General features: G+C 45.9%; 1 protein-coding gene across 1 annotated transcript in view; it reads left to right on the plus strand.

Moving 5' to 3' along the window:
* Nucleotides 1–25881, plus strand: part of LOC142244941 (putative thioesterase PNKD) — a 69374-nt gene that overhangs the window by 28494 nt on the left and 14999 nt on the right. Inside the window, exons 2-4 of the mRNA XM_075317069.1 lie at nt 9153–9268; nt 14721–14833; nt 22920–22978. Of these exons, the coding sequence (XP_075173184.1) occupies nt 9153–9268; nt 14721–14833; nt 22920–22978 (288 nt within the window). The remainder of the gene's footprint in view (nt 1–9152; nt 9269–14720; nt 14834–22919; nt 22979–25881) is intronic.

A 25881-nucleotide genomic window follows, 5' to 3' on the forward strand; every position in this document is an offset into this window, starting at 1 on the left:
TCAAAGTTTGAAAATTGCTACATTTTTGAATTTTTTTTAATAAATAATCACAAAACATTTCAACCTAAGTTCCCATCACCATTTAGTACAATGTGTCACTCGATACCAGCCTCCGAATCGCCGGGATCCATTGATGCGTTCCAGAGTTACTGTCACATAAGGTGACACTGGTCAGATTGGAAACATTTGGCCTTGTCCTTAAGGGGTTAAACCCCCCCCAAAGTCTCTGCGCTAGCTGGGTGTGAATACATACGAAACGTCCCAGGTATCTTCCTTCTCAGTGTAATTTATTTTTCTTCATCTGGTCCAGAGCCAATGGGCCTGAAAAGCATCGCAGCGGCCGGTCCGATTTATGGCCCAGACCAGTGCTTGTACTGAACGCGCAATTTGCGGATGTGACCGGTCCAATAAATTAATCGTCCGTCTGAACAAGCCCTAAATATTGTGTTATAATCCTTCTATTTACCTATAGATCTATGTGGGTCACATCAATGACTTGGGGGGGCCCTGGCACAACATTGAGGGGATGCATTTTACTCCTTTATGTAGATTCACCTGTGAATTCTTAACTGCACTGATACATTGCAGCAAACTGCTGCTGTGTGAGTGGGACGGGGTCTGCATTTGTTTTCAGCCCCAAACATTAGTTATTCAATTCACTGACAGCAATCAGAGATCTTGGCTCTGGTGTGGACAGAAGCACAGAGTAGTTCAGACTCCATTCTGTGCTGGACGCCCCCCGTGTGCTGTTTTCACTGGTGACCCCCCCCCAACCCCCCCTTCATCCACCCTCCTTCCCGGTCACCTGGGGTCTGTGCCCGCTGCTGCTATTTTCGGAGCTGGCACTGTGACCCTCTTTTGTGATGGCGACTGTTTATTACCAGCTTCTTCCATCCCAATCAGTCCGTCCAGCGATGGAGCGACGCACCTCATTGTTCCTGCTCCGCACCCGGCTCATTACTTTGCTTGGTTTATGGCCGTGCCCAGGGCTTCACGTCCGGATGTCTGTAGGGCGGTGATAAGTGGGGTTATATACAATGTGCCATCGATTGTCGGGAGGAGACGGATGAACGCCGCCATCACCGGGGGGAATCTGTTCTGACATTAATCTTGGCCTGTGTATACCTCAGGAAAATCTGATTAGGTCATGTGTACACTAGAAAGTGCCTTTTTCTTAAGAAAAAAACGCACCCTCCAAAAGAATCCCGCACCCGCAGTAAAAAAACGCACCAAAATCGCTGCGAAATCCGCATGCGGTTTTACCAAGGTTTGCTGCGTTTTTTCTACAGGTTGGTCCCCGCAGGTTTTTTCCATTATCTATGGCCAAAACCACAGGGACCTGCAGAAAAGAAGTGACATGCTCATTAATTCCGCAGCGGAAAATCTGCGGGTAAATCCGCTGGTATATAAAACGCAGCGTGCGCACAGCATTTTTTAAACCCATATGTTTTGCTGGGGAATGACTGCAGCAATGTTAGACACATTTTCTGCAGTAAAATCCGCGGTAAATCCGCAGCGTGCGCACATGGCCTAATAATGCAACGGAGATGGAGAAACGCGTGGGGTGACTGCTGCTGTCCGCAGGGTGCCAGGCATGATATAGGGGGCTGGGGGGGGTCTTCTGTGTCCACCCAGGGCCACTGCACTGGGATCATCTTGTATTGGACACAATTGTGTCTTTACACTCTAGTCACATCTTAAAACCCTTTTCCAGCTCCCAGGCTCTTCTCATTGTGGTCCCCAGGAGTTGGCACAGACAGGCCGCTGCTGCGGTGCAATGTCGGAGATGTGGCGGTCACGCCAGGAATATAGGACGGCATCCAGACTTTTAGGCCACGTTCCCACATGCAGGAACGCAGTGTTTATTTTTTCTACGGGTTTCATGAGTTTTCATATATCACATCCACTTTGTATTAATTATTTAAAATCAGCCGATATTACACACACAAAAAAATAAGACGTCACCGGAATAAAGCGACTTCTGCGCTATATGGGATCATGAATGGGAATGTTATGGGATCGGGAATGCTGTGTTCACACCTTGCACATTCGTTACATTTTTACCAATTGAAAAATCTGCTGTGTCCAGTGAGTCAGTGAGATGGCAACAAATTAGCTCAAAAATGTCTGGAAATTCTTTGCAATGTAAAATCTGCAGCAAATCCACATATAGCAGATAATGGATGGAAAAATCTGCAGCAAATCCACATATAGCAGATAATGGATGGAAAAATCTGCAGCAAATCCACATATAGCAGATAATGGATGGAAAAATCTGCAGCAAATCCACATATAGCAGATAATGGATGGCGAAATCTGCAGCAAATCCACATATAGCAGATAATGGATGGAAAAATCTGCAGCAAATCCACATACAGCACATAATGGATGGAAAAATCTGCAGCAAATCCACATATAGCAGATAATGGATGGAAAAATCTGCAGCAAATCCACATCTAGCAGATAATGGATGGAAAAATCTGCAGCAAATGCACATATAGCAGATAATGGATGGAAAAATCTGCAGCAAATCCACATATAGCAGATAATGGATGGAAAAATCTGCAGTAAATCCACATATAGCAGATAATGGATGGAAAAAATCTGCAGCAAATCCACATATAGCAGATAATGGATGGAAAAATCTGCAGCAAATCCACGTATAGCAGTTAATGGATGGAAAAAATCTGCAGCAAATCCACGTATAGCAGATAATGGATGGAAAAAATCTGCAGCAAATCCACATATAGCAGATAATGGATGGAAAAATCTGCAGCAAATCCACGTATAGCAGATAATGGATGGAAAAAATCTGCAGCAAATCCACATATAGCAGATAATGGATGGAAACATCTGCAGCAAATCCACGTATAGCAGATAATGGATGTAAAAATCTGCAGCAAATGCACGTATAGCAGATAATGGATGAAAAAATCTGCAGCAAATCCACGTATAGCAGATAATGGATGGAAAAATCTGCAGCAAATGCACATATAGCAGATAATGGATGGAGAAATCTGCAGCAAATGCACATATAGCAGATAATGGATGGAAAAATCTGCAGCAAATCCACATACAGCATATAATGGATGGAAAAATCTGCAGCAAATCCACATATAGCAGATAATGGATGGAAAAATCTGCAGCAAATCCACATACAGCACATAATGGATGGAAAAATCTGCAGCAAATGCACATATAGCAGATAATGGATGGAGAAATCTGCAGCAAATGCACATATAGCAGATAATGGATGGAAAAATCTGCCGCAAATCCACATATAGCAGATAATGGATAGGAAAAATCTGCAGCAAATCTGCTTATGTATTAACATACACTTGAGCTACGTACACACGCGGAGTATTTGGTGCAGACATTTTCTGGCTGAAAAACGCCCCAAAAACTCAATGCTTTTTTGGTGCTTTTTTGCCGTGTGTTTTTCAGAATTAAGTCAGAGGAGGAAGAGCTGAAAAACGCACCAAGAATTGAAATGCTGCAGATTGTTTTCTGCTCCAAATCTGCATGGAAAAAAGAAGCAGCGTGTGCGCAACACTTCAGGATTCTCATTGACTTTTCCGCCATAAGGATAAGCAGGCAGATTTGTGACAACTGCACCAAAAAAGCATACAAAATGCAGTGTGTGTCGATGTGCATACACAGGCTATCAAGGCTATGTTCCATGTTGCGTTTTTTTCTGTGTTTTTCTGCAGCCAAAAACTGCTTTCTTGGGGTAAAAAAAAGCTGCTTCCAAAAAGCAGGTTTTGCTTCATTTTATGTTGCACTTTTTGGCTGCATTTTTGGTGTCATTTGTCTACACTACATGTTTAGGCTATGTGCGCACACTGCAGATTTGTTTCTTCAGCAAAAACACACCCTCCGGCAGAAAAACGCATAAAAACATGCGTTGTTACCGCGTTTTGGTGTGATTTTTGCCTGCGTCTTTTGACATTATCAATGGCAAAACACAGGAAAAAAATGCAGAAAAGAAGTCACATGTTTATTTTTATTGCTGCAAAAAAATCTGCAGCAAAACCTGTAAGAAAAAAAGAAGCAACGTGCGCACAGCATTTCAGATTTCTCATAGACTTTGCCGGGGAAGGACTGCAGGAAGATTATGAACAAAAACTGCCCCAATTCTGCAGCAAAAACGCAGCAAAAATGCAGTGTGTGCACAGAACTTTAAAAAAGCCTCAATGGGGAAAAAATGCAGCAAAAATGCAACATGTGAACATAACCTTACTTAGTTTTTGAAGCAAAAATTGAACAGAATCTTCTAGTTTTTGAGGAGGGTTGGAGTCTCGGCTCCATTTGGCTTCATACATTGTGTATACATTACACTGTTGGATCTGCCTAGAAATCAGCACTAAAATCTGCAGCAGAATCTGTGTCGGTTGCAGATTTCACCCATGGAATTACAGTGGATGAAATATTTAGTGACAATCTGCAGAGTTTTCGCAATTGAGCATTTGACTGTCTGTGCAGCTTTGGATGTGACTAGAGAATAAAGTACTCTATTCACACGTCCAGTAATCCTCAGTTAGAGCAGATCTGTTGGTAAAAAATGTTCTGCAAACACAACTTTTTTTTTTTTCTGTTTTGAAAGATTGATTTTTGCAGGATCCGTTTTTGGTTTTTGTTTTTTTTACATTGGAGTCTATGGAAAACGGATCCGTTACCGGATTACTATTTGTTCCATTTGAAACTGATCCAGTAAGAAAAAAAAGTATCCTTTGCTATTTCACAATCCATTTTTGTTTTGTTTTTGTTTTTTTTTTTTGTCTTGTAAAGGATCCGTTTTTTTTCTTATTGGATCATTGTCAAATGGAAGATAAATAGCAATCAGGTAACGGATCCGTTTTCCATAGACTCCAATGTAAAACAAAACAAAAAAAAACCCAAAACGGATCCTGAAAAATCAGTTGTTCAAAACAGACCAAAAAAAGTTGTGTTTGCAGAACTTTTTCTTTCCAATGTATCTGCAGGATTCGTTGTAGCAGATGATTACCGGATATGTGACCTCTGCCCAAGTCCAGATTGGCATCAGATAAAGGGAAGGATTCATTACTGATCCCTTTAACGTCAGGTTTATGAGCGGAGCCATAATAAAGGCTCCATAGTCTGCTCCTTGGTAGCATTAAACCTGCCGTACGTCTGATTGCCGTGTGCTTCTAGTTTTGCATTAACTGTGAAAACAGCTGAACTGTGAAGAATATTTGCAGCTCGGGTTATGCTGTAGGGGGATGACGCCGTATGTGCGGATCGCTCTCGTTTACCGCAGGCGCGCTCTCCCTGTTCTGCAGCCGCTGGCGGCGTTTCCCCCGGGCTGTGCCGTTTGCTCACTTCTCATCCTGCTGGGACCTAATCTGCAAAATAGTAATAGAAATTTAATGTTAATTAAACCCTGTGGGGGGCGGAGGAGAGCCCCTGAGATGGCGCACAGCCAGACGCCGCACAACGCACGTTTCTCCCACTTCTTTCCCGGAGAAATATCAGAACCGCACTTGAGATGAGTTAACTGTTTCTTCCCATTGAACTTTTTTTTTGCAAACTGACTTTTTTTTTAATGCAGCACTCCGGGGGCAAAACTGATGCACTGAGTGTAGGGGCGGAGGGACAGCCTCGTAGATGGGGGGGAAGGGGGGTCCTGGTGTCTCACTGCTCCGGACCGGCCATAGGCACAATATCGGTGTATCGATTTCACCTGCAAATTCTGCACTTTAAATAATTTACATTTTTAATTCCTCACCATTTTTAAGTCTGAGAGTGAATGATGTACAGGAATGCATTTCCATTCACTGACTGCAAGCAAAGACTGTACCGATCATGTCCGGCCTGCACCTATAGTTTATCGCCGCCGGTCTGTATGAGCTGGATAAGTTCTCCTCTCTGGGATATTTCCATTCAATTACAGCAATCGGAGATCTTTACATTCTGCAGTCTTCTAATTACACTTTGTGTTTCAATTACTCGATTCTGTGTAAAGCTGTGGACAAAGAAGCGCAAATAGGGTATTACCCCAATAATATGGGGTGAAGGAGGGGGAGTGAATACTCACCAGATGGAGTTGTGCAAGTCACAACCCCTTTGACAGCATGTGAATCATTAATCCAGGCAGCAGCCACCCGATGGCAGATAACAGAGAATAGTAGAGATAGGTGATAATGCCGCGCCACAGATCACTTCTGGAACAGTAAGATTAACGTATCTTTATTGGCATAGGTCTACGCGTTTCAGGAGCCCCGCTCCCTTCCTCAGGACCGTGAAGAACCAAGAGACCTCAAATCAAGTGATTTGATGTCTCTTGGTTCTTCACGGTCCTGAGGAAGGGAGCGGGGCTCCTGAAACGCGTAGACCTATGCCAATAAAGATACGTTAATCTTACTGTTCCAGAAGTGATCTGTGGCGCGGCATTATCACCTATCTCTACTATTCTCAATTACTCGATTCTGAATTTTATAAACATAAGGCGAGAATATTCCTGTAAATTGGGATTTCAGTTCCTCATTTTGCAGGATCTCAGTTTGATGTCGGCGATTAAAAACATCTGTTCCATTTGTTAATAACCTTGTCCTGCGGTATTCGCTCCCATTTTTGGCGCCAAATTCTTCTTAAACTGGTGCACACAGTTCATGAATGGCAAAATCCAAAATGCTGTTTATTTCTTTCTTAAATGGATTGTCCAGTGATCATCTTTGCTCATCGCAGGTGATAATATAATGATTGGTGGGAACTTTTATCCATTTTATCCCTATTAGAATGGAGCGACTGAGTGTGCCCGACTGCCGCTGCGTGCCCGACTGCCGCTGCGTGCCCGACTGCCGCTGCGTGCCCGACTGCCGCTGCATGCCCGACCGCCGCTGCGTGCCCGACTGCTGCTGCGTGCCCGACTGCCGCTGCGTGCCCGACCGCCGCTGTGTGCCCGGCTGCATGCCCGACTGCCGCTGCGTGCCCGACTGCCGCTGCGTGCCCGACTGCCGCTGCGTGCCCGACTGCCGCTGCGTGCCTGACCGCCGCTGTGTGCCCGGCTGCGTGCCCGACTGCCGCTGCGTGCCCGACTGCCGCTGCGTGCCCGGCTGTGTGCCCGACTGCCGCTGCGTGCCCGGCTGCGTGCCCGACTGCCGCTGTGTGCCCGGCTGCGTGCCCGACTGCCGCTGTGTGCCCGGCTGCGTGCCCGACTGCGTGCCCGGCTGCCGCTGTGTGACCGGCTGTGTGCCCGGCTGCCGCTGTGTGCCCGGCTGCCGCTGTGTGCCCGGCTGCGTGCCCGACTGCCGCTGCGTGCCCGACTGCCGCTGTGTGCCCGGCTGCGTGCCCGACTGCCGCTGTGTGCCCGGCTGCGTGCCCGACTGCCGCTGTGTGCCCGGCTGCGTGCCCGGCTGCCGCTGTGTGCCCGGCTGCGTGCCCGGCTGCGTGCCCGACTGCCGCTGTGTGCCCGGCTGCATGCCAGTCTGCCGCTGCGTGCCCGGCCGCCGCTGTGTGACCGACTGCCGCTGTGTGCCCGGCCGCCGCTGTGTGCCCGGCCGCCGCTGCATTCATTCCATGTGGGCGGGCAGACAGCTGCGCTCTGCTTTTTCCCCATTCGGCAGATCATTGCAGACCCCAGCGGGCATACCCCCATCGATCAGCGAGTTATCGCCTATCCTGTCGATCGGTGATAACTTGTTTTATACCGGAGACCCCCTTTAACTTTCTGCCCCTTTTTTAGAGAAAAAATTCAGATGATCCATGAAACGTTGCAGGCAACTTGAACATTTCAGCAAAATATTCTGCCATCTACGAAAATCCCTCTAGGGGTAACTAGTACTAATGTGAAAAATGTAGCAATTTTTGAAAAAAGTCATAAACCATAAATCAGCCACAAATATTTGGGTTACAAAAACCCGCGTCCATACTGCTGAACAGAGGGATAAAATAGACAAACGCGTGGATAAGACTTCCAAATAGTCTCAACTGTAAAAGAAGAATTTGGCGCAAAACAAAAAAACGGCCTTAAAAGAAAAAGTAGATAAAAATAGTCAAAGTTGCAGTCGTTTTCACCCCTCCGTCCGGCGTGCGGGGTCCTCTGGGAGTGGTGATTTGTGCAGCATGGGCGCATTGTGTGGCTCGGTGGGAACGACTCCTGCTGCCCTCTTCACTTTTCTCCTTCATTGAGTCAAACAATTGAACAATCGCTTACATAACGCATCACATCCCCCGTCACAATATAACATTGTGCAGTGACCGGGGATGGTAAACTGCGGCGTCCCTTCCCCCCGCGCCCCCGGAGGAATATAAAGTGCGAGACTCATTGCAATCTGCTATATACTGTATATATGTCTCACTGGAGGGAGGGCGACGGCTGCAGGACTCGTGCCAATGTAACGCCGACCAGAGACGAGATCCGCTTCCATTAAATGATCGATTCTGATCACCGGGTGCAGAGACAAAACCGATCATTATTAAGGGGGTCCCCTGGAGCCACTACCTGACGAGAGCTCCACTGACGTCCATGGGTATTGGCAGGTATCCTTCTTATATACCGGTCCAGTCAATAGGGCACATTAACTGCCAGCCAGCCACCACACCTGGCAGGCAGCTAAAAGTCGCCCCATGGGCAGCGCCTCGGAAGAAGCGCCACATAACCCCTTTTAATAATGATTAAATTGGTCAGGGCAACATGTTGGCTCAGTGGTTAGCACTGCAGTCTTGTGGTGGCTCAGTGGGTAGCACTGCAGTCTTGTGGTGGCTCAGTGGTTAGCACTGCAGTCTTACAGCGCTGGGGTCCTGCGTTCAAGTTCCACCAAGAACAACATCTTTATGAATTTGTATGTTCTCCCCGTGTTTGCGTGGGTTTCCTCGGGGTTCTCTGGTTTCCTCCCACACTCCAAAGACATACAGATAAGAAATTTAGTTTGAGCCCCAATGGGGACAGTGATGTTCATCACACAGCTGAAGTTTTGCTACAATGTATCAGTATAGGGTCTGGAGTCCAGGACACTTTGAGGATGTTTTTGCCTACACTGATACATTGTACCAAAAGGTTGTGTGAGCAGGAGCAGGTTAGGAGCTTTCTTTAGACAGGAAGCAGAGATCTTAACAGTGAACTTTGCAGAAGTTTCCTTATACTGTATATAATGTTCCAGCGCCGTCTTACACATGCACTTCTGTCCTTTCAGGTATGGCTTATACACCCGCACCAAACTGGGTTACCTCTTCTACAAGAGGCAGATGAAGAAGGCTCGAGAGCGCTACCCGCAGGGGCACTCCTCCACCCAGGCCATAGTGTTCAGCGGTAAGTGACTACAGATGGGTTGGGGGTCTCGGGGCTGTAGTTAAACCTCCTGGGAGGTGGATGCAAAACTAGACCCATCAGCAGCACAAGTCTCTAATGATCTGATCATTTGTGACAATGTATCAGTCTGGATTCCATTATATTCAGACAGCGCTCTCTGGGCTACATTGAAAGAGTCTGTAATAACTTGAACCCCCAATGTTCAGAAATGCATAACTAGAACCCCCATCAGTACAGAACTACATCACCAGAAACAGAGCATCATAACCCTCATCAGTACAGAAACACATCATCAGAAAAAGCAGAGGTACAGAAACGCAGCATCATAGCCCTCATCAGTACAGAAATACATCACCAGAACCACCAGCAGTACAGAAATACATCACCAGAACCACCAGCAGTACAGAAATACATCACCAGAACCACAAGCAGTACAGAAATACATCACCAGAACCACCAGCAGTACAGAAATACATCACCAGAACCACCAGCAGTACAGAAATACATCACCAGAACCACCAGCAGTACAGAACTGCATAACTAGAAATATCAGCCTTACAGAAACACAGCATCATAACCAACATCACCAGAAATGCATCATGAGCACCACCAGCAGAAACAGAAATTCATCATGATAACCACCATTCGTACAAAAGTACAGCACCAGAACCACTAACAGTACAGAAATACATCATCAGAAGTACAGAATTTTGTCATAAGAGAAACCAGCAACACAGAAATACATCCCTATAACCCAATCAGTACAGAAACTGCATCAAAACACTCATCAGTACATGAATACATCACTAGAACCACCATCCATACATGGTACATCAATTGTAATGTCACCCAGTTCAGACTAAAGGCTGCTTTACACCAGACAATCTATCGTGCGATAGATCGTCGGGGTCACGGTTTTTGTGACGCACATCCGGCATCGTTGGCGATGCCGGCCTGTGTGACGCCTCCTAGCGACGCAGTACTGCTCACAAATCGTGAGTCGTGTACTGGTCGCTAGGTTCCATAATATCGTTTAATTTAGTTGTTCATCGTTTCCGTGGTAGCACACGCCGCTCCGTGTGACACCCCGGGAACGATGAACAGCAGCTCACCTGCGTCACGCGGCCGCCACCGGCTATGTGAAGGAAGGAGGTGGGCGGGATGTTTACGTCTCGCTCATCTCCGCTCCTCCGCTTCCATTGGCCGGCGGCCGTGTGACGTCGCTGTGACGCCGAACGTCCCTCCCACTCCAGGAAGTGGACGTTCGCCGCCCACAGCGAGGTCTCACGAGAGGTAAGTACGTGTGACGGGGGGGGTTACCGACTTTGTGCGACACGGGCAGCGATTTGCCCGTGACGCAAAAAGGATGGGGGCGGGTACGATCGATTGTGAAATCGCACAATCGGTCGTACCGTGTAAAGAAGCCTTTAGAATGGTGTTCCAAACGTGATTTCTTTATTCAATTGTAATGTCAGGTCAGACCCATATAAAATTGTATCGCATGAACCTACAACTCCCAGTACATCCTTAGCTCCAAGTATCTCCTTACTATTGTTATCGGTCATCATCAGACTATGGACCACATAGGAACCTCAGTACTGATGAGAATGAGTCCATATCACAAATAAACATTTACATCCACGTGCCCTATAGGTGATGTTGTCTCTGATCGGAGACGTTCTTTGTCCAGACTCCATAATGACTTTTCACATCCACAGCTCGTCTCTGCAGACTTCCATCTTCTCCGCTCTTCTGCAGCACATCCCGACACGGTGCCCTTAAAAATAGCAGCATGATTAGAATACTCCTATATAAAAAAATCTGCCCTACACTGTGCATTTTTCTCCTCATTGTATTGCCTGTACAAAATATGACCCCAGTGTCCCTCTTACAGTACATGCCCTCCACACTGCCCTCTTCTTTCCATACTGAGACCCCCTCTTCACACTGTCTTCTCACACTGTGTCCCCTATACTGCTCAGTCTCTATAATGTGCCCACTTATCACACTAACCCCTTCTCTGCATACTGTCCCCTCCTTGCTATGGTCTCACACTGTCCAACCATTCTGCCTCCTCTATATACCATTCTCCCCAAACAACCCTGTCTCTATTCGGTGCCCCCTCACATTTTTGTTTCTCATCCCATACAGTTGCCTCACTACCTCCGCACTCATCCCCCAACCTCACTCCTTATAAATTATGTCCTCAAATATCTTCCACCTCAATTACCATACCACAGAAACTTACCCCACGTCAAACTCCATGGCACCCAAATGCCTCTCAAGGCTATGGCCAACTGATCCAGGAAGCTATCCCCCATTTTTTTGAGATGGCTGGATTGTCATTGTAAATAAGCACTTGTACCTTGTTCCCCCCCCCCCCATCGCATTGTAGATTGTAAGCTCTCACGAGCAGGGTTGTCTTTTTTCCCTTTCAATATTGTATTTTCTATAACTGTTACTTGTTTGTATATGATCCTCCTGTGTAGTAAAGCGCTGCGGAATATGTTGGCGCTATAGAAATAAAGATTATTATTATTAATCAATTTCCCCCTGACTCCCCCATTTGTTCGCCATACTATATCTACATACATTCCCCCTCACTCCCCATACTGTGTCCACATACATTGCCCCCCTCTCACTCCCCATACTGTGTCCACATACATTGCCCCCCTCTCACTCCCCGTACTGTCCACATACATTGCCCCCCTCTCACTACCAATACTGTGTCCACATACATTGCCCCCCTCTCACTACCCATATTGTGTCCACATACATTGCCCCCTCACTCCCCATATTGAGTCCACATACACCCCCCCTCACTCCCCATACTATGTCCACATACATTCCTCCCCCCTGACTCCCCATACTGTGTCCACATACATTCCTCCCCCCTCACTCCCCATATTGTGTCCACATATACTCCCTCCCCTCACTCCCCAAATTGTGTCCACATACATTCCCCCCTCACTCCCCATATTGTGTCCACATACATTCCTCCCCCCTCACTCCCCATACTGTGTCCACATACATTCCCCCCTCTTTCTCCATATTTTGTCCACATACATTCTCCCCTCACTCCCCATACTGTGTCCACATACATTCCCCCCTCTTTCTCCACATACATTCTCCCCTCACTCCTTATACTGTGTCCACATACATTCCTCCCCCCTCACTCCCTATACTGTGTCCACATACATTCCCCCCCTCACTCCCCATATTATGTCCACATACATTCCCCCCCTCACTCCCCATACTGTGTCCACTTCAAGGAGCGGCAAAATGCAGCCGCCTTTGACGCACCTCGCCTGCCTGCCCACCCAAATATGCTGCTGCTATGAGAGGTATAAGGGTTTCCCGGGCACCAAAGTTGAGAACTTTGTTGCACCTGGGGTGAGGTACGGCCCGGACAGAGCGTTTTGGATCATGAGCCTTTACCTAAATCACTGATATAAAATATTTATTGCTGCGGTGACACATTGTGAATGTTGCATCTCCCGATGCCCTCCATTTGCGGGGGCTTTGGCACTATACACCACTGGTGGGTGACACGGCTGTGTCGTGACTGCTGCGGGTGAGGTCTCCACGTATAGGGTCAGGATGCATGGGGGAAGAATCTGTGCGTGAAGGGATTTTCTTCCTTAGATCTTGTATCCACTTTATCCCCCTCATTCCAAAGCCATTTAAAAAAATGAATATTTTTTTTGGTTTTCAATTCTTCTTCTTCCTTTATGAAAAAAACTGTTTTAAAATTTGGGGGGAAGAAAAAAATCTTTATGGCAATTACTGAGGCCCCTTTACACTTTACAGGCCCCAACGTGGACGTTCAGTTACAACCACATGCGCTAAGGGGTTAAAGGGATGTCTGAACTGTAGTACCAGATACCGCCTGAAGATAGGAGTGGTGCTGTTTTGGATGGTAAAAAGTAGACTCGATACAGTGATCTCTGACAACCCATGGATCACAGCAGTGCACCCTGACAACCCCTTTCTGATGAGTTGCACATTCATTCTCTGGAATTGCCCTTTTAATTAAATGCGTGAAAAGCAGAGGAAGAAAAGAAAACTGCAGAGTCACAATAAGTTGCAACATTAACTGTAAAATGTATCTCGCTGTGGGCGGACAGTGATTCCTGCGGCTGCTCCGTGTAACACATCGCTGACTGCTATTGAGGTTAATGATTAATCATCTGAGCAGCGAGGCCGGACAGTCTGTAGGCGGAGGACTCGTCGTATGTAAGGGGGCCACTCTGCAGACCTAAGACCCCAAACACAATAGATGTACAGTACAGACCAAAAGTTTGGACACACCTTCTCATCTCTAGAACAACTAACTGTTAAGAGGAGACTTTGTGCAGCAGCCTTCATGGTAAAATAGCTGCTAGGAAACCCCTGCTAAGGACAGGCAACAAGCAGAAGAGACACAAGGAATGGACATTAGACCAGTGAAAATCTGTGCTTTGGTCTGATGAGTCCAAATTTGAGATCTTTGGATCCAACCACCGTGTCTTTGTAGAAAAGGTGAACGGATGGACTCTACATGGCTCGTTCCCACTGTGAAGCATGGTGGAGGAGGTGTGTTGGTGTGGGGGGCTTTGCTGCTGACACTGTTGGGGATTTATTCAAAATTGAAGGCATACTGAACCAGCATGGCTACCACAGCATCTTGCAGCGCTGTGCTATTCCATCCAGTTTGCGTTTAGTTGGACCATCATTTATTTTTCAACAGGACAATGACCCCAAACACACCTCCAGGCTGTGTAAGGGCTATTTGACAAAGAAGGAGAGTGATGGGGTGATACGCCAGATGACCTGGCCTCCAGTCACCAGACCTGAACCCAATAGAGATGGTTTGGGGTGAGCTGGACCGCAGAGTGAAAGCAAAAGAGCCAACAAGTACTAAGCATCTCTGGGAACTCCAAGACTGTTGGAAAACCATTTCCGGTGACTACCACTTGAAGCTCATCAAGTGAATGCCAAGAGTGTGCAAAGTAGTAATCAAATAAAAGGTGGCTACTTTGAAGAACCTAGAATATAAGACATATTTTCAGTTGTTTCACACTTTAAGTATTTCATTCCACATGTTTTAATTCATAGTTTTGATGCCTTCAATGTGAATCTACAATTTTCAGAGTCAGGAAAATAAAGAAAACTCTTTGAATGAGAAGGTGTGTCCAAACTTTTGGTGTCCACCTGTTGTTTCAATTCCTTCTCTGACTTTCAATAAAACTAACTTAGATCATTATATTGTACATTATCTAAATATTTCACATCTTGATAAACAAATACTTTTCTAAATAGCCATTTGTATTTTGAAACTTGAGGCACAGTTTATGAATAAGGGCATGTACACCGTCCCCATGGCGGTTCCTAATCCACAGTAAAAGTAGAAGTCAAGCCCTGTCTTCTTTCTTTTGTGAACAACATTCCTTTACCTGCTTTTTCTTTTAAGGTGTTAAAGTGGTGCCCATCCCTGTACTGTCTGACAACTACAGCTACCTGGTCATTGACACTACATCTAACCTGGCAGTGGCTGTGGACCCGTCAGACCCCATCGCTGTACAGGTAGGTTTCTGATGAAAACTTGCATGTGAAAAGTTTGGTTTTACATTGTTGCAAATTGGGTTGTTTTTGTTTTAATAAACAATATATATGATTTGTATCTTAGTATTTGCAGTCTCTTTTCAGTGCATTTTATTTGATATTTGATCTCCGACTTGAGGGTACCTAAATAAAATGTCAAGATGCAGTATGACAGAGTTGTCAGAGGGGGGAATTCCAAAGTTAATTGGGTTCTCCATGACGAAGATATTGATGCGCTTTCCTTTACTATATTATTAAATTGATGGGGATCGGACTCCTGGCGTCCCACGGGGCCCGGAGATTAACAGCACAGCTCCCTGCACTGTGTATCCAAGCTGCTCGATCACTTGTCTGACAACTTTTACGCTTTTCTGCTGTCTGTTTCCAGGAGCGACCAGTAAAATTTCTCTGGAGTTGAATGTTGAAAATGACATAAAATAACTAAAATCAATGCAGATCTGTTGGCAGAAAACCTTCGTGACATGATGTATATTTTTCGATGATGACCTTTTCTTCCATTCTGTTGATTGTATCTGATATGTTTAGATACCAGGGGATTAATATCATCCGCGTTCATCTGGCCGCCCCGCGCTGCTCCCTGCCCCGTCTGTGATCGAGGCGCGGAGGTTACAGGCAGTGTGCGCACCCAAAAGGGGGGTTTGGGTTGGATCCAGGCAGGGATTTCTCACTTACATCAATTCAATCCCAGTCTTTAGGGGCTTGGAAAACAATGGAGTTCAAAGCTCAGAGCTTGGAAAATCACACGCAGGGTAACAAAAAGGGAAAGTGAGCGGCTTTGTTTTCAGTAGAGGATTGAAAGAATCTGCATTGTTTCTGTAAATTGCTTTAACCCTTCTAGTGCAGGAAAATATTGATCTAATCCACATTGTTGGAAAGCCAATCAAAATGTGGGGATTACCTGCCATACTCTGTAATGTCGTGGCCGTGTTTGCTACTGGCATTACTGTGATTGGCCGGCTGCATCACATTGTCAGGTCTTATGAGACCGGGTGGGGGGGGGGGGCGCAATGTTCGGCACGCTGGAAGCAGATCAGGGAGTTTTGATGTAGGAGGAAGAGCATAGATTGGAGCAGGCATTTAGGCAGGGTTGTACACGTGCAACCTTTTGTGTGTGTGTGTGTGTGTATTTTTTCTCTACTGGGTTAGTAATGAAGGTGTCTGATGGACCCGTCTCCATAGCCAACTCCTGGCCTTGATGCCAGCTGAGATTACACAGCTACAGCTGCACTCTAGAATGCTAGAATGCTAACAATGTATAAGGGAACTCTGGCATTGCATAACTGCTATAGGAGTATTTGAAAAGAGATATTTAGCTTCTGTATTGGCCAATACATGTGAGCCCAGTAACCAATGGAAAGGTATATCTCTGTATAAAGGGAACCTAACTCAAATGCCTCTGTCTGGGTTAAAAACCTACATGTCTGGGCAGAAAGGATCCAGCTATAAAAGAGGATTGACACAGCCTGGTTATAGAGCGGAGCGCTCAGTGAGAAATAAATGCACTACAAATACAGTATATCAAAAAGACTGACCCCCACATTACACAGCTGACATCAACTCCCAAAAATATTACCTCTATTGCCACCTCACCAGGGCAATCGGGAGGAGCTGGCCAAAGCGCCAGAATTGGAGCATCTAATGTCATGTGCCAATTCTGAGGTGACTGTGGGCTGATATTTTTAGGCTGGGAAGGGCCAAATAACCATGGACTTTCCAAGCCTGATGATACCAGCCCCCAGCTGTCTGCTTTAACTGCACTGGTTACCAAAAATAGAGTGTAGCCCCACATCATTTTTAAAATATATTTAATTAGTTACCAGGAGCGTCTTCCCCATGGTGTTCCCATTCCATTTGAGCGCTGTTTCCATCTATCTCCGCAAATTTTTTTTCTAATCCTCCCAGCTTTCCCATTGGGGTCTTCCGGAAAAATTCTCAAGTTTCCCTTTGACTTCCATTATACTTGGTACTTGAGTTGAGCCCATCCGAGCTTCCAACCTGTTTGAATCGAGTACCGAGCGCCTGAGCATTTTAGTGGTCGCCCATCACTAATGTGTATTATATAGAGTAAATAATAGAAGAAACATTAGAATATTGCCCGGTATTGTTAATGAGCTTTTCCTTTTCCATCTTTTCTTTGTGCCTCGTTAATGCTCTTTAGCAGATGTTGCGGCCGGGGCATTTTGGGTTTATTTCTGACTTTCTAACAGGCACTTGAGAACCTTTCTGGAAGGAAATTGGCAAGAATCTATCTATAATGCAGGAACAGATTGCGCTGGATGACACTTGATGCCATTAATGATCTTTTTTTAGCCGTTCTGTAATGATTTCCCAGAATTCTTTATATTCAAACTGCTCAGAATGGGGATTAAGCAATTCTTATCCGCTTTTCTGCAAGATCAAATGACTCATTGTCCTCTGTGAGAAGAAGAGACGCGTGACATTGCAGTTTAAACATATATAGGAATAATATAGCATTTTTATTTATTTTGTAACAGAATGACTTGTTTGGAAAATCTTTCCCCCAATAGATTGGTAATTTATTTATAATGTTCACCTTAATTTAGACTGGTCTGAGATGTAATAGTTCATATTTTATCCTACAGGTAGAGACGTGGCTTATGTTTAGGAAACCCAGATTTGTAGAGGTTACAATATGTGCAATCTGCATAAGGCTACTTTTACACTTGCGTTGGACGGCTTCCGTTGCAGGAAACCGTTATATTCCTCATAGACTTCTATTACCTACGGATAGCAACGGATGGTCTTGCGTTGCATCCGCTGCATGACGCAGCGTTGTTATTTTGACGCTGCGTCGGGCGGAGGGAACGCTGCATGTAGCGTTTTTTGAGTAGCGCAATCCGTAGGATTTTGCTGCGCATGCTCTCTCTGCCTCCCTGCACACGTAACCAGGGTAAACATCGGGTTACTAAGCAATGCGCTTTGCCTAGTTACCCAATATTTACCCTAGCTACGGGTGCAAGGAGCCAGCGCTAAGTGGTGTACGCTGGTAACCAAGGTAAATATCGGGTAACCAAGCAAAGTGCTTTGCCTAGTTACCTGATATTTACCCTGGCTACGTGTGCAGGGAGCCCGACACTTTCCCGCTTGGCTCCACCCCCTCCCGCACTCCACTCCACATGTACACGCACACGCACACACACACTCACCCTCACCTGTCCCCAGCCTTGCATTCCTCGCTGCACTGACGTCTTCAGCGCCATGGTCCCGCTCTGCTCCACCCACCCCGCACTCCGCCCCCCCGCCCCCTCACACATTCTCGGCGGCTGAACGATCAGCTGATCACCCAGCGACCGGCTGCTGTGAGCGATCAGCTGATCACCCGGCAACCGGCTGCTGTGAGCGATCAGCTGATCGTTCACAATAGTCTGCCGCCGGTACGAAAGTAGAAGGGGGAAAAAAAAAAAAAAGATTCCGTTGTTTTGTACAATCCGTTGCATCCGTCACACAACGCAACGCAACGGATGCCTTTCAACGCAAGTGTGAAACTAGCCTTATATGTTTTATATGAGACCCTAATTTAAAAGAAAAACGGTGATTAGGGGTCTTAAAAGGTGCCAGGTGCAGCAACTGGCATCTTAGGTTACATTTAGGCTATGTGCGCACACAGCGTTTTTTTGACTCTGCGTTTTTGTGTGGTTTTGGCCGCAACAATGCACCAGACAAAATGCATGTATTTTGGCTGCGTTTTGCTGCGTTTTTCCAATGCATTGCATGGGTGAAAAACGCAGTAAAATGCAGGAAAGAATTGAAATGTCCAATTTATTTTTTTTTATTTGTTAGCTCAAAAACGCAGCTAAAAAAAAAAGTTGTGTATGGACAGCAAAAATAAAAAGTTAGACTTTGCTGGGGAAGAAAAGTCATGCAGTTTTGAGCCCAAAAACGCTTTAGTACGCATATAGCCTTACACCTCTGACATTCACAACCCGAGTACAGACCGCCATGCAAGGCCGAACGCAACAGTCACATAGTCATGGACAAAAGTGTTGGCACCCTTGATATTGTCCCAGAAAATGAAGTATTTCTCCCAGATAATGATTGCAATTCCACATTTTGTTAGATTCATGTTTATTTCCTTTGTGTGTATTGGAACAACACAAAAAATGCAAATTGGGCATAATTTCACACATCATTTCAAAATTGTTGCCATCCTTAACTTAATATTTGACTGCACACCCTCTGGAATAAATAATTGCAATTTTGCGCTCACACTGATGCCCCTGAGCTGCAGGACAGCTTTAATTACTCTGGACCTTGATTGGGGCTTATCCACCATCCGGATTATCCTGCGTTATAACCTTTCATCAATTTTTCTTCTCCGTCCACATCCAGGGAGATTAGCTACAGTGCCATTGGATGTAAACTTCTTGATTATGTTGCGCACCATGGACGAAGGAACATCAAGATCTCTGGAGATGGCCTTGTAACCTTGAGATTGTTGATATTTTTCAACAATTTTGGTCCTGAAACATTTTTCTTCTTGTCTTTCTGTTCTCCATGCTTATTGTGACACACAATGCAAAGATTCAACTTCTCCCCTCTTCATCTGGTTTCAGGTGTGATTTTCTTATTGCCCACACCTGTGATTTTGGCATAGGTGAGTTTGAAAGAGCATCACATGCTTGAAAGTTGTTTAGCCACAATTTTGGAAAGGTGCCAACTAGTTTGTCCTGCCCATTTTTGGGGTTTTGTATTAAATTATGTTCTATATGCCCTTTTTTTCTTTGTTTTGTTCCAATACATACAAAGGAAATAAACCTGTGAATAACAAAACGTGCAATTGCAGTAATTTTCTGGGAGAAATATTTCGTTTTCTGGAATAATTTAAAAATTAAGGGTGCCAATACTTTTTGGCCATGACTGTTTATGCCTATAAGGCTGTGTATTTTGAGTCCTCAGACCCGCGGCCGCTCCGTGTGCTCCGTCACATGGAATATGTCAATGACCTGTTTCTTTTATAGTCTCATGATTTAACTTAGTCATTCGGTGTAGGAAACCGCTATCAACTTGAGATAATTCTTTAATTGCCGAGTTACCGGGTTTTTGCTGCTACATAGTTAAAAATAGCAATAATAGTTTATTTTTAGTAAATTTTTTAACCCTTCAGTAACACGTTTTGTCTTGAGGATTTTTGTTGGAGCCATGCGCTACAGTGCGGAGCCTCCTAAAGCCGCAGTAATCATCACGTTCCGCATCTGTCACCGCGCCGCGGCGTCATAATAGGAGCCGATGAAATGTATCATCCTGTGTTCAATTATCTGGTATTGTCTCCCGGCCGGTTAGAAGGAAATTGTGGAGGGGGGGCTTAACCCCCCCCCCCATTTTTTGTTTTAATCGTAGCTAACCTGTTCCTGTGTTGTGATCTGGTGGCAGCTGAGTGACACCCGGCGCGGCTGTTATTCTTGGATGGGGGAGACGCAGCCTTCTTCTCTCCCAGAATTTCAATCAGTATAAACACAAAGTGGCGGACGTCTCCGGCAGGAAGCGCCCCGCCACCGAGCCACACATGAAAGGCCGCCGAGATGAATGGAGCACCAGACAGGAGACAGCGATGAAAGAAACACCAGGGCCATAGATGAGCTCCTCCACAATGGATGTCTGGGGAATCGGGGGGAGGGGGGGGGACGTTATTAAAGGCCTGTTTCATCCAATAAAATCGACCAAGTATGGTTTATGTTCAAGGTCACCTTGGAAAAAAAAAGACCCAAGTATGAAGATGTCACCTTCTTCTGTTTCAAATAATATTCTCCCAATTCTGCTTGAGCCTTTGGGTAATAGTGAACCCAAACCTCCTAAATGGCAAATTTTACAGGTAACAAAGTTACCTACCCAACCCCTTCAGAGCCGCATAACCAGCCAACACCTGTAATAAGGGCTTAAAGGGAACCTGTCACCATTTTTTCCAGTATTGAACCAAAAGGTGCAGCTCCTGGGGTGCATCGTATGAAGGTGCACCTTGCTCCCAGACTCCCCTTGCAGACCCCACAAATATAAAAATCTGCCACCACATAGCTGCGCTCACTTCCTGTTGACTAACTCGTTTGATCCGAAAGTGGGGAGAAGGAAGCTAACACTGATTGGACGCGGGGCTCGAGTGACGTCACAACCCCACGTGAGTTCCGCGACACCGCTGGAACTGACCCGGCATGGGACAACCACTTTCAAGGGAACCTGTCACTAGTTTGTTGAACATTAAACCAAAAGTATCCCCTTCTGCAGCTCCGGGGCTGCATTCTATAAAGGTGCACCTTGTTCCCCGAGTCCCCTTGCAGACCCCACAAATACCTTTATAAAATCTGCAGCCACGTATGTAAATGACCTGGTCTGGTCAGATGGGCGTCCTCTTTTTTTTTTGACTCCTGTCCTTCCTTTTACCGCTGTTCATTGTCCTCCTTTGATGATGCCTTCGTCATCCACATACAAGGCAAAATCGCGTGCCTGCACAGTCCTTCCCAGCTCGCGCAGGCGCACCAGGCTGTCGCATTGCAGACAGAGCCGAAAACATAGGTGCGCTTGCGCGAGCCAGTGAGCTCTCTGTGCAGGTGCGAGGTTGTGAGAGCTCACCAGCTCGCGCAAGCGCCCCTACGTTTTCAGCTTTGCACGCAATGGGGCAGAGTGAAGTGCACCTGCGCAAACCTGGAATGACTGCGCAGTCACACGATTTTGCCAAGTATGTGGATGATGATGGTGGTATCATCCACGTCAATCATCAAAGGAGGATGGTGAACAGCGGTAAAAGGGGGACAGGAGCCGAAAAAGAGGACGCTCATCCGACCAGAACGGTTCACTTACATACGTGGCGGCAGATTTTATAAAGGTATTTGTGGGGTCTGCAAGGGGAGTCAGGGAACAAGGTGCACCTTCAAAAAATGCAGCCCAGGAGCTGCAGATGGGGATACTTTTGGTTTAACGTTCAACAAACTAGTGACAGGTTCCCTTGAAAGGGGTTGTCCCGTGCCGATGCAGTTCCAGCGGTGTCGCGGAACTCACGTGGGGTTATGACGTCACTCGAACCCCGCGTCCAATCAGTGTCGGCTTCCTTCTCCCTGCTTTCGGACCAAACGAGTTAGTCAACAGGAAGTGAGTGCAGCTGCAGTGCTCACTTCCTGTTGATTGTTCACTTGGTCTGACGGTGGGAGAATGAAGCCGGCAGTGATTGGACGCGGTTCTCGAGTGACGACACAACCCCACATGAGTCCCCTCACGACGGCACCGCTGTAACGGCACCTGTACAGGAGGTGAGTATAGTCTTTCTGATTCCATTGACTCAGAAGGGATTGTCCTAGTAGTGGACAACCCCTTTAAAGCTTACCTGTCATTTCAGCCGTCCTTTGTATTTATATAATAAGCAATAACACTATTTCTGGCTGTTTATATGACCTGTATCTGCACTCTCCATCTCTACTTATCAGTTGTCTCTGAGCTAGTGATGTCTCCTATACACAGAGGCAGGAGGGTAGGAATCCTTTGTCTGTGTGTCCTATGTAACACTCAGTAAAAATGACTGCAGTAATAAGCAGTGTAGCTTATGAGATGACATAAAAATACTATAGTAAGCCTCATGGAGGAAAGCCATACTGAGCAGAGTAGCTGTGAATCCAGCAATGGTGCAAAAGAAAGCACCTATTAAAAATCCGCAGTTCGATCTGTCAATCTCTTCCTCCCTTCTTCCTACGTTTCGGTAGGCAGCTGTAATCTGGTCACTCCTGAGCTGGCAGTCTTGTCTTTAACAGGAAGGATTTTAGCCTTTTTTCAGAATGAATGAGGAGTTGAGGAGGCAGGGGGTGAAGTGGCTCATAAGTGGAGAAAGAAGCAGATTTCTCTTTAAAATATGTTACAAAGTTTCTTTATTAATTTATACAAAGTTTGTTGACTCTTTTCATATTGATTAGTTACATTTTTAGTTTTTGGGGAGGGTGTCTTAGTAATTTTGTATACTTTCTAGTTGAATATGAAATGGGGAATAATGTAATACATTCATTAATATTATGAGAATCCTGATCATCGTCTTGTTTTTGGTATTTTTCAGAACTACTTGGACCGGGAGGGCGCGATACTGGAGGCCATCTTGTGTACACATAAACACTGGTAGGAATCATGGCTGTAAAGCTGCAAAGTCGTCATAAACGTCTCATGCTTTTAGAGCTGTAACAGTTTTCTTGAGATACAATGAATTTGGTGCCTGAAGGGGTAGTGATTTATTCTGACCCCCTCCTCCACGATGTCAGCGTTCCTGTCCCCCAATGCAAAATCCGCAAGAGACCACCCCCCATCTACTATGTGCAACTTATAATACTCATGGCAGAAGATCTAAAGCTCTCCCAAATATAATATTATCTGATTGTCCTATTGGGAAATGTATGGGGGGAGCTCCCTCTAGTGGTGACTGATAGCAGCCAGAGTTTTGCATAAGGGGACACTGAGGTACCCGAGGTAGTACTGTAAATTGGCGGACAGTATTTTTCTCACTTTGCTTTAAGGTCTGTTGGGGGGGATCTTTCTTCTTTACCCCCAGTTTTGTGATCTATGGAGCCGTCTAAGGAGTTGAGCCTGCTCTATATACGCCAGGTATCTGCTGTATTATCTATCTGTCTAACTCCTGCATCTAGCAGCAGCGACTGGATCTTGATCTGATCACTGTTGTTTATCTATTTATATTCTGATAGTGGAATTTTCATGATATTGATCACTGTGTGTACCCAAATGCAATTATAGGGTGCCAGAGGTTTACTGTTGGTGCCATGGGACTATTGGAGTTGCCATTTGAACCATCTCTGTACTCCCATGAAGCCCAGCTATGTGAACTGTGCTATCTACTGGCGTATTCCAGTATTTGATACAATGGATCAAATGATTTTAGGTTCAAATCCCCTAAGGCGACTAAAAATATTAAATGAAAATGAAAAAAAAAAAAGTATAACACTTTGAATTGCCTTCGTTTTCCCAATCCAAAAATGAAGAATTTAAGAAATAAAAAAAAGTATATGTCCAGAATAGTCCAATCCATGAAAAAATATAATTAAAAATTGCGTACAATAAACACAAAGGGGGAAAAGAACACAGACTTCTGAATTATTGATTTTCTGTCATTTAATGTCCATACAAAATGGCATAAAAACAAATTATGACATGTAACATTTAAAGCTACAGCTCTGCGCACAAAAATCTCCACAAATGGAAAAATAAAAACATTTCCAGGTCTCGGTAAATGGCGACACAAACCATAGTTTTCTTTTCACAAAGTTCTGATGTTTTTGGTATTGCTGTAATGGTGCCGCCATCATGTTGCCTTATTATTCTTACACCTCAGTGAATGCTATAGATGAGGGGTCAGGAAGCTCTTTGGCCGAGAGCCATGAACGCCACATTAAAATGTAATTCCATGAGAGCCGTACTCACTGGGGGGAGCGGCGGTGGTGGAGCGGCTCAGAAGGTCCCAGGAGGCAGGGTAGGCGATGCTGCAGGCACTGAGGAGGGGTTGTTGTGGCTCAAGAGGGTCATTGTGCAAAGCGTTGGCGATACTACTGCAAGATCATGGGGTGTCACGGCGGCGAGTGCCATTGATCTGCCGGCGGGCTCGGAAGAGGGGGTGTCATGGCTCAGTGTGCGGTAGTGGAGGGTTGGTGATACTGCTGCGGGCTAGTGGGGTGTCACGGCGGCGAGTGCCATTGATCTGCCGGCGGGCTCGGAAGAGGGGGTGTCATGGCTCAGTGTGCGGTAGTGGAGGGTTGGTGATACTGCTGCGGGCTAATGGGGTGTCATGGCGGCGAGTGCCATTGATCTGCCGGCGGGCTCGGAAGAGGGGGTGTCATGGCTCAGTGTGCGGTAGGGTAGGGTTGGTGATACTGCTGCGGGCTAGTGGGGTGTCACGGCGGTGAGTGCCATTGATCTGCCGGCGGGCTGCTTTGAATCTCCCGCAATTGACGAGATCAACTTCAAGAAAATGGCCACGACGCGTGCACAGATTGATGCAATGGACTTCAAGAAAACAGCTGCGGTGTCCTATCTGCACAGGCGTCGCCTCCGTAGCCATTTTCTTGAAGTCGATTTGGTCAACTGTGGGAGATTCAAAGCAGCCCACAAATCAATGGCGCCCGCTGCCACGACACCCCACAGGCCCACAGCAGTATCGCCGACCCTGCGCCACCACTGCCACCTCTGTAAGTTATATGCGGTTTGTAAGACGCATGCCCATTATTCACCCAGTTTGGGAGGAAAAAAAGTGCGTCTTATAAACTGGAAAATACAGTATTTTTTTTTTTTATTAAAGATTTGTCTGCGAGCCAGATGCAGCCATCATAGGAGCCACATTTGGCTCGCGAGCAATAGGGTTCCCAACATCTGCTATAGAAGCTAAACACAAACAAACAATGGCAGATTTGAATGTTTTTGGGGGGAATTTGTTGCCCCTTTTTCAGTGGTGATGTTAATGGTGTCATTGAAAACTACAACTCGTACCGCAAAAATGGAGCCCTCCTAATGGTGTGAGCATGGAAAAATAACAAACTGTATGACTCTTGGAATAAGGGCATATAAAAACAAATGTGAAAATGTGCTGTGCCTGGTAATAAAGGAGTTAATGCAGACCATGCATTGCTATGGGCTGGCACCGTGCCCGCTCATCCCCCTCCCTCCGCACAGCTGGGATAGTATTCCTGTATGCACCGTATAATACGTTACCCCATACGTAGTGGATACTTGAGCCGCGCGGTGAACCACTGCAGGATCTGCGCTCCCGGCGATTTATTCTGAACCTCGTCCTTGTGTCGCCTCCTACTGACCTCGAATCCGTGAAGGAATTCTGTAGGGATGAAGCGTGATTCATGTATCCGCGAGCACATAGGAATTCTACGTCACAATAAATCACATTTATTTGGCGGGTTATGATTCTTCTCGCTTGTGATGAACTCTGGAACCGGAAAGTCCTGTCGCTCTGCTTCATTTGCCGCCACTGATACAATAAACGTAGGGGAAATCCAATCATCAGTTCC

Source organism: Anomaloglossus baeobatrachus, chromosome 7 (assembly GCF_048569485.1).
Source record: "Anomaloglossus baeobatrachus isolate aAnoBae1 chromosome 7, aAnoBae1.hap1, whole genome shotgun sequence".
In the NCBI taxonomy this organism is placed as follows: Eukaryota; Metazoa; Chordata; class Amphibia; order Anura; family Aromobatidae; genus Anomaloglossus; species Anomaloglossus baeobatrachus.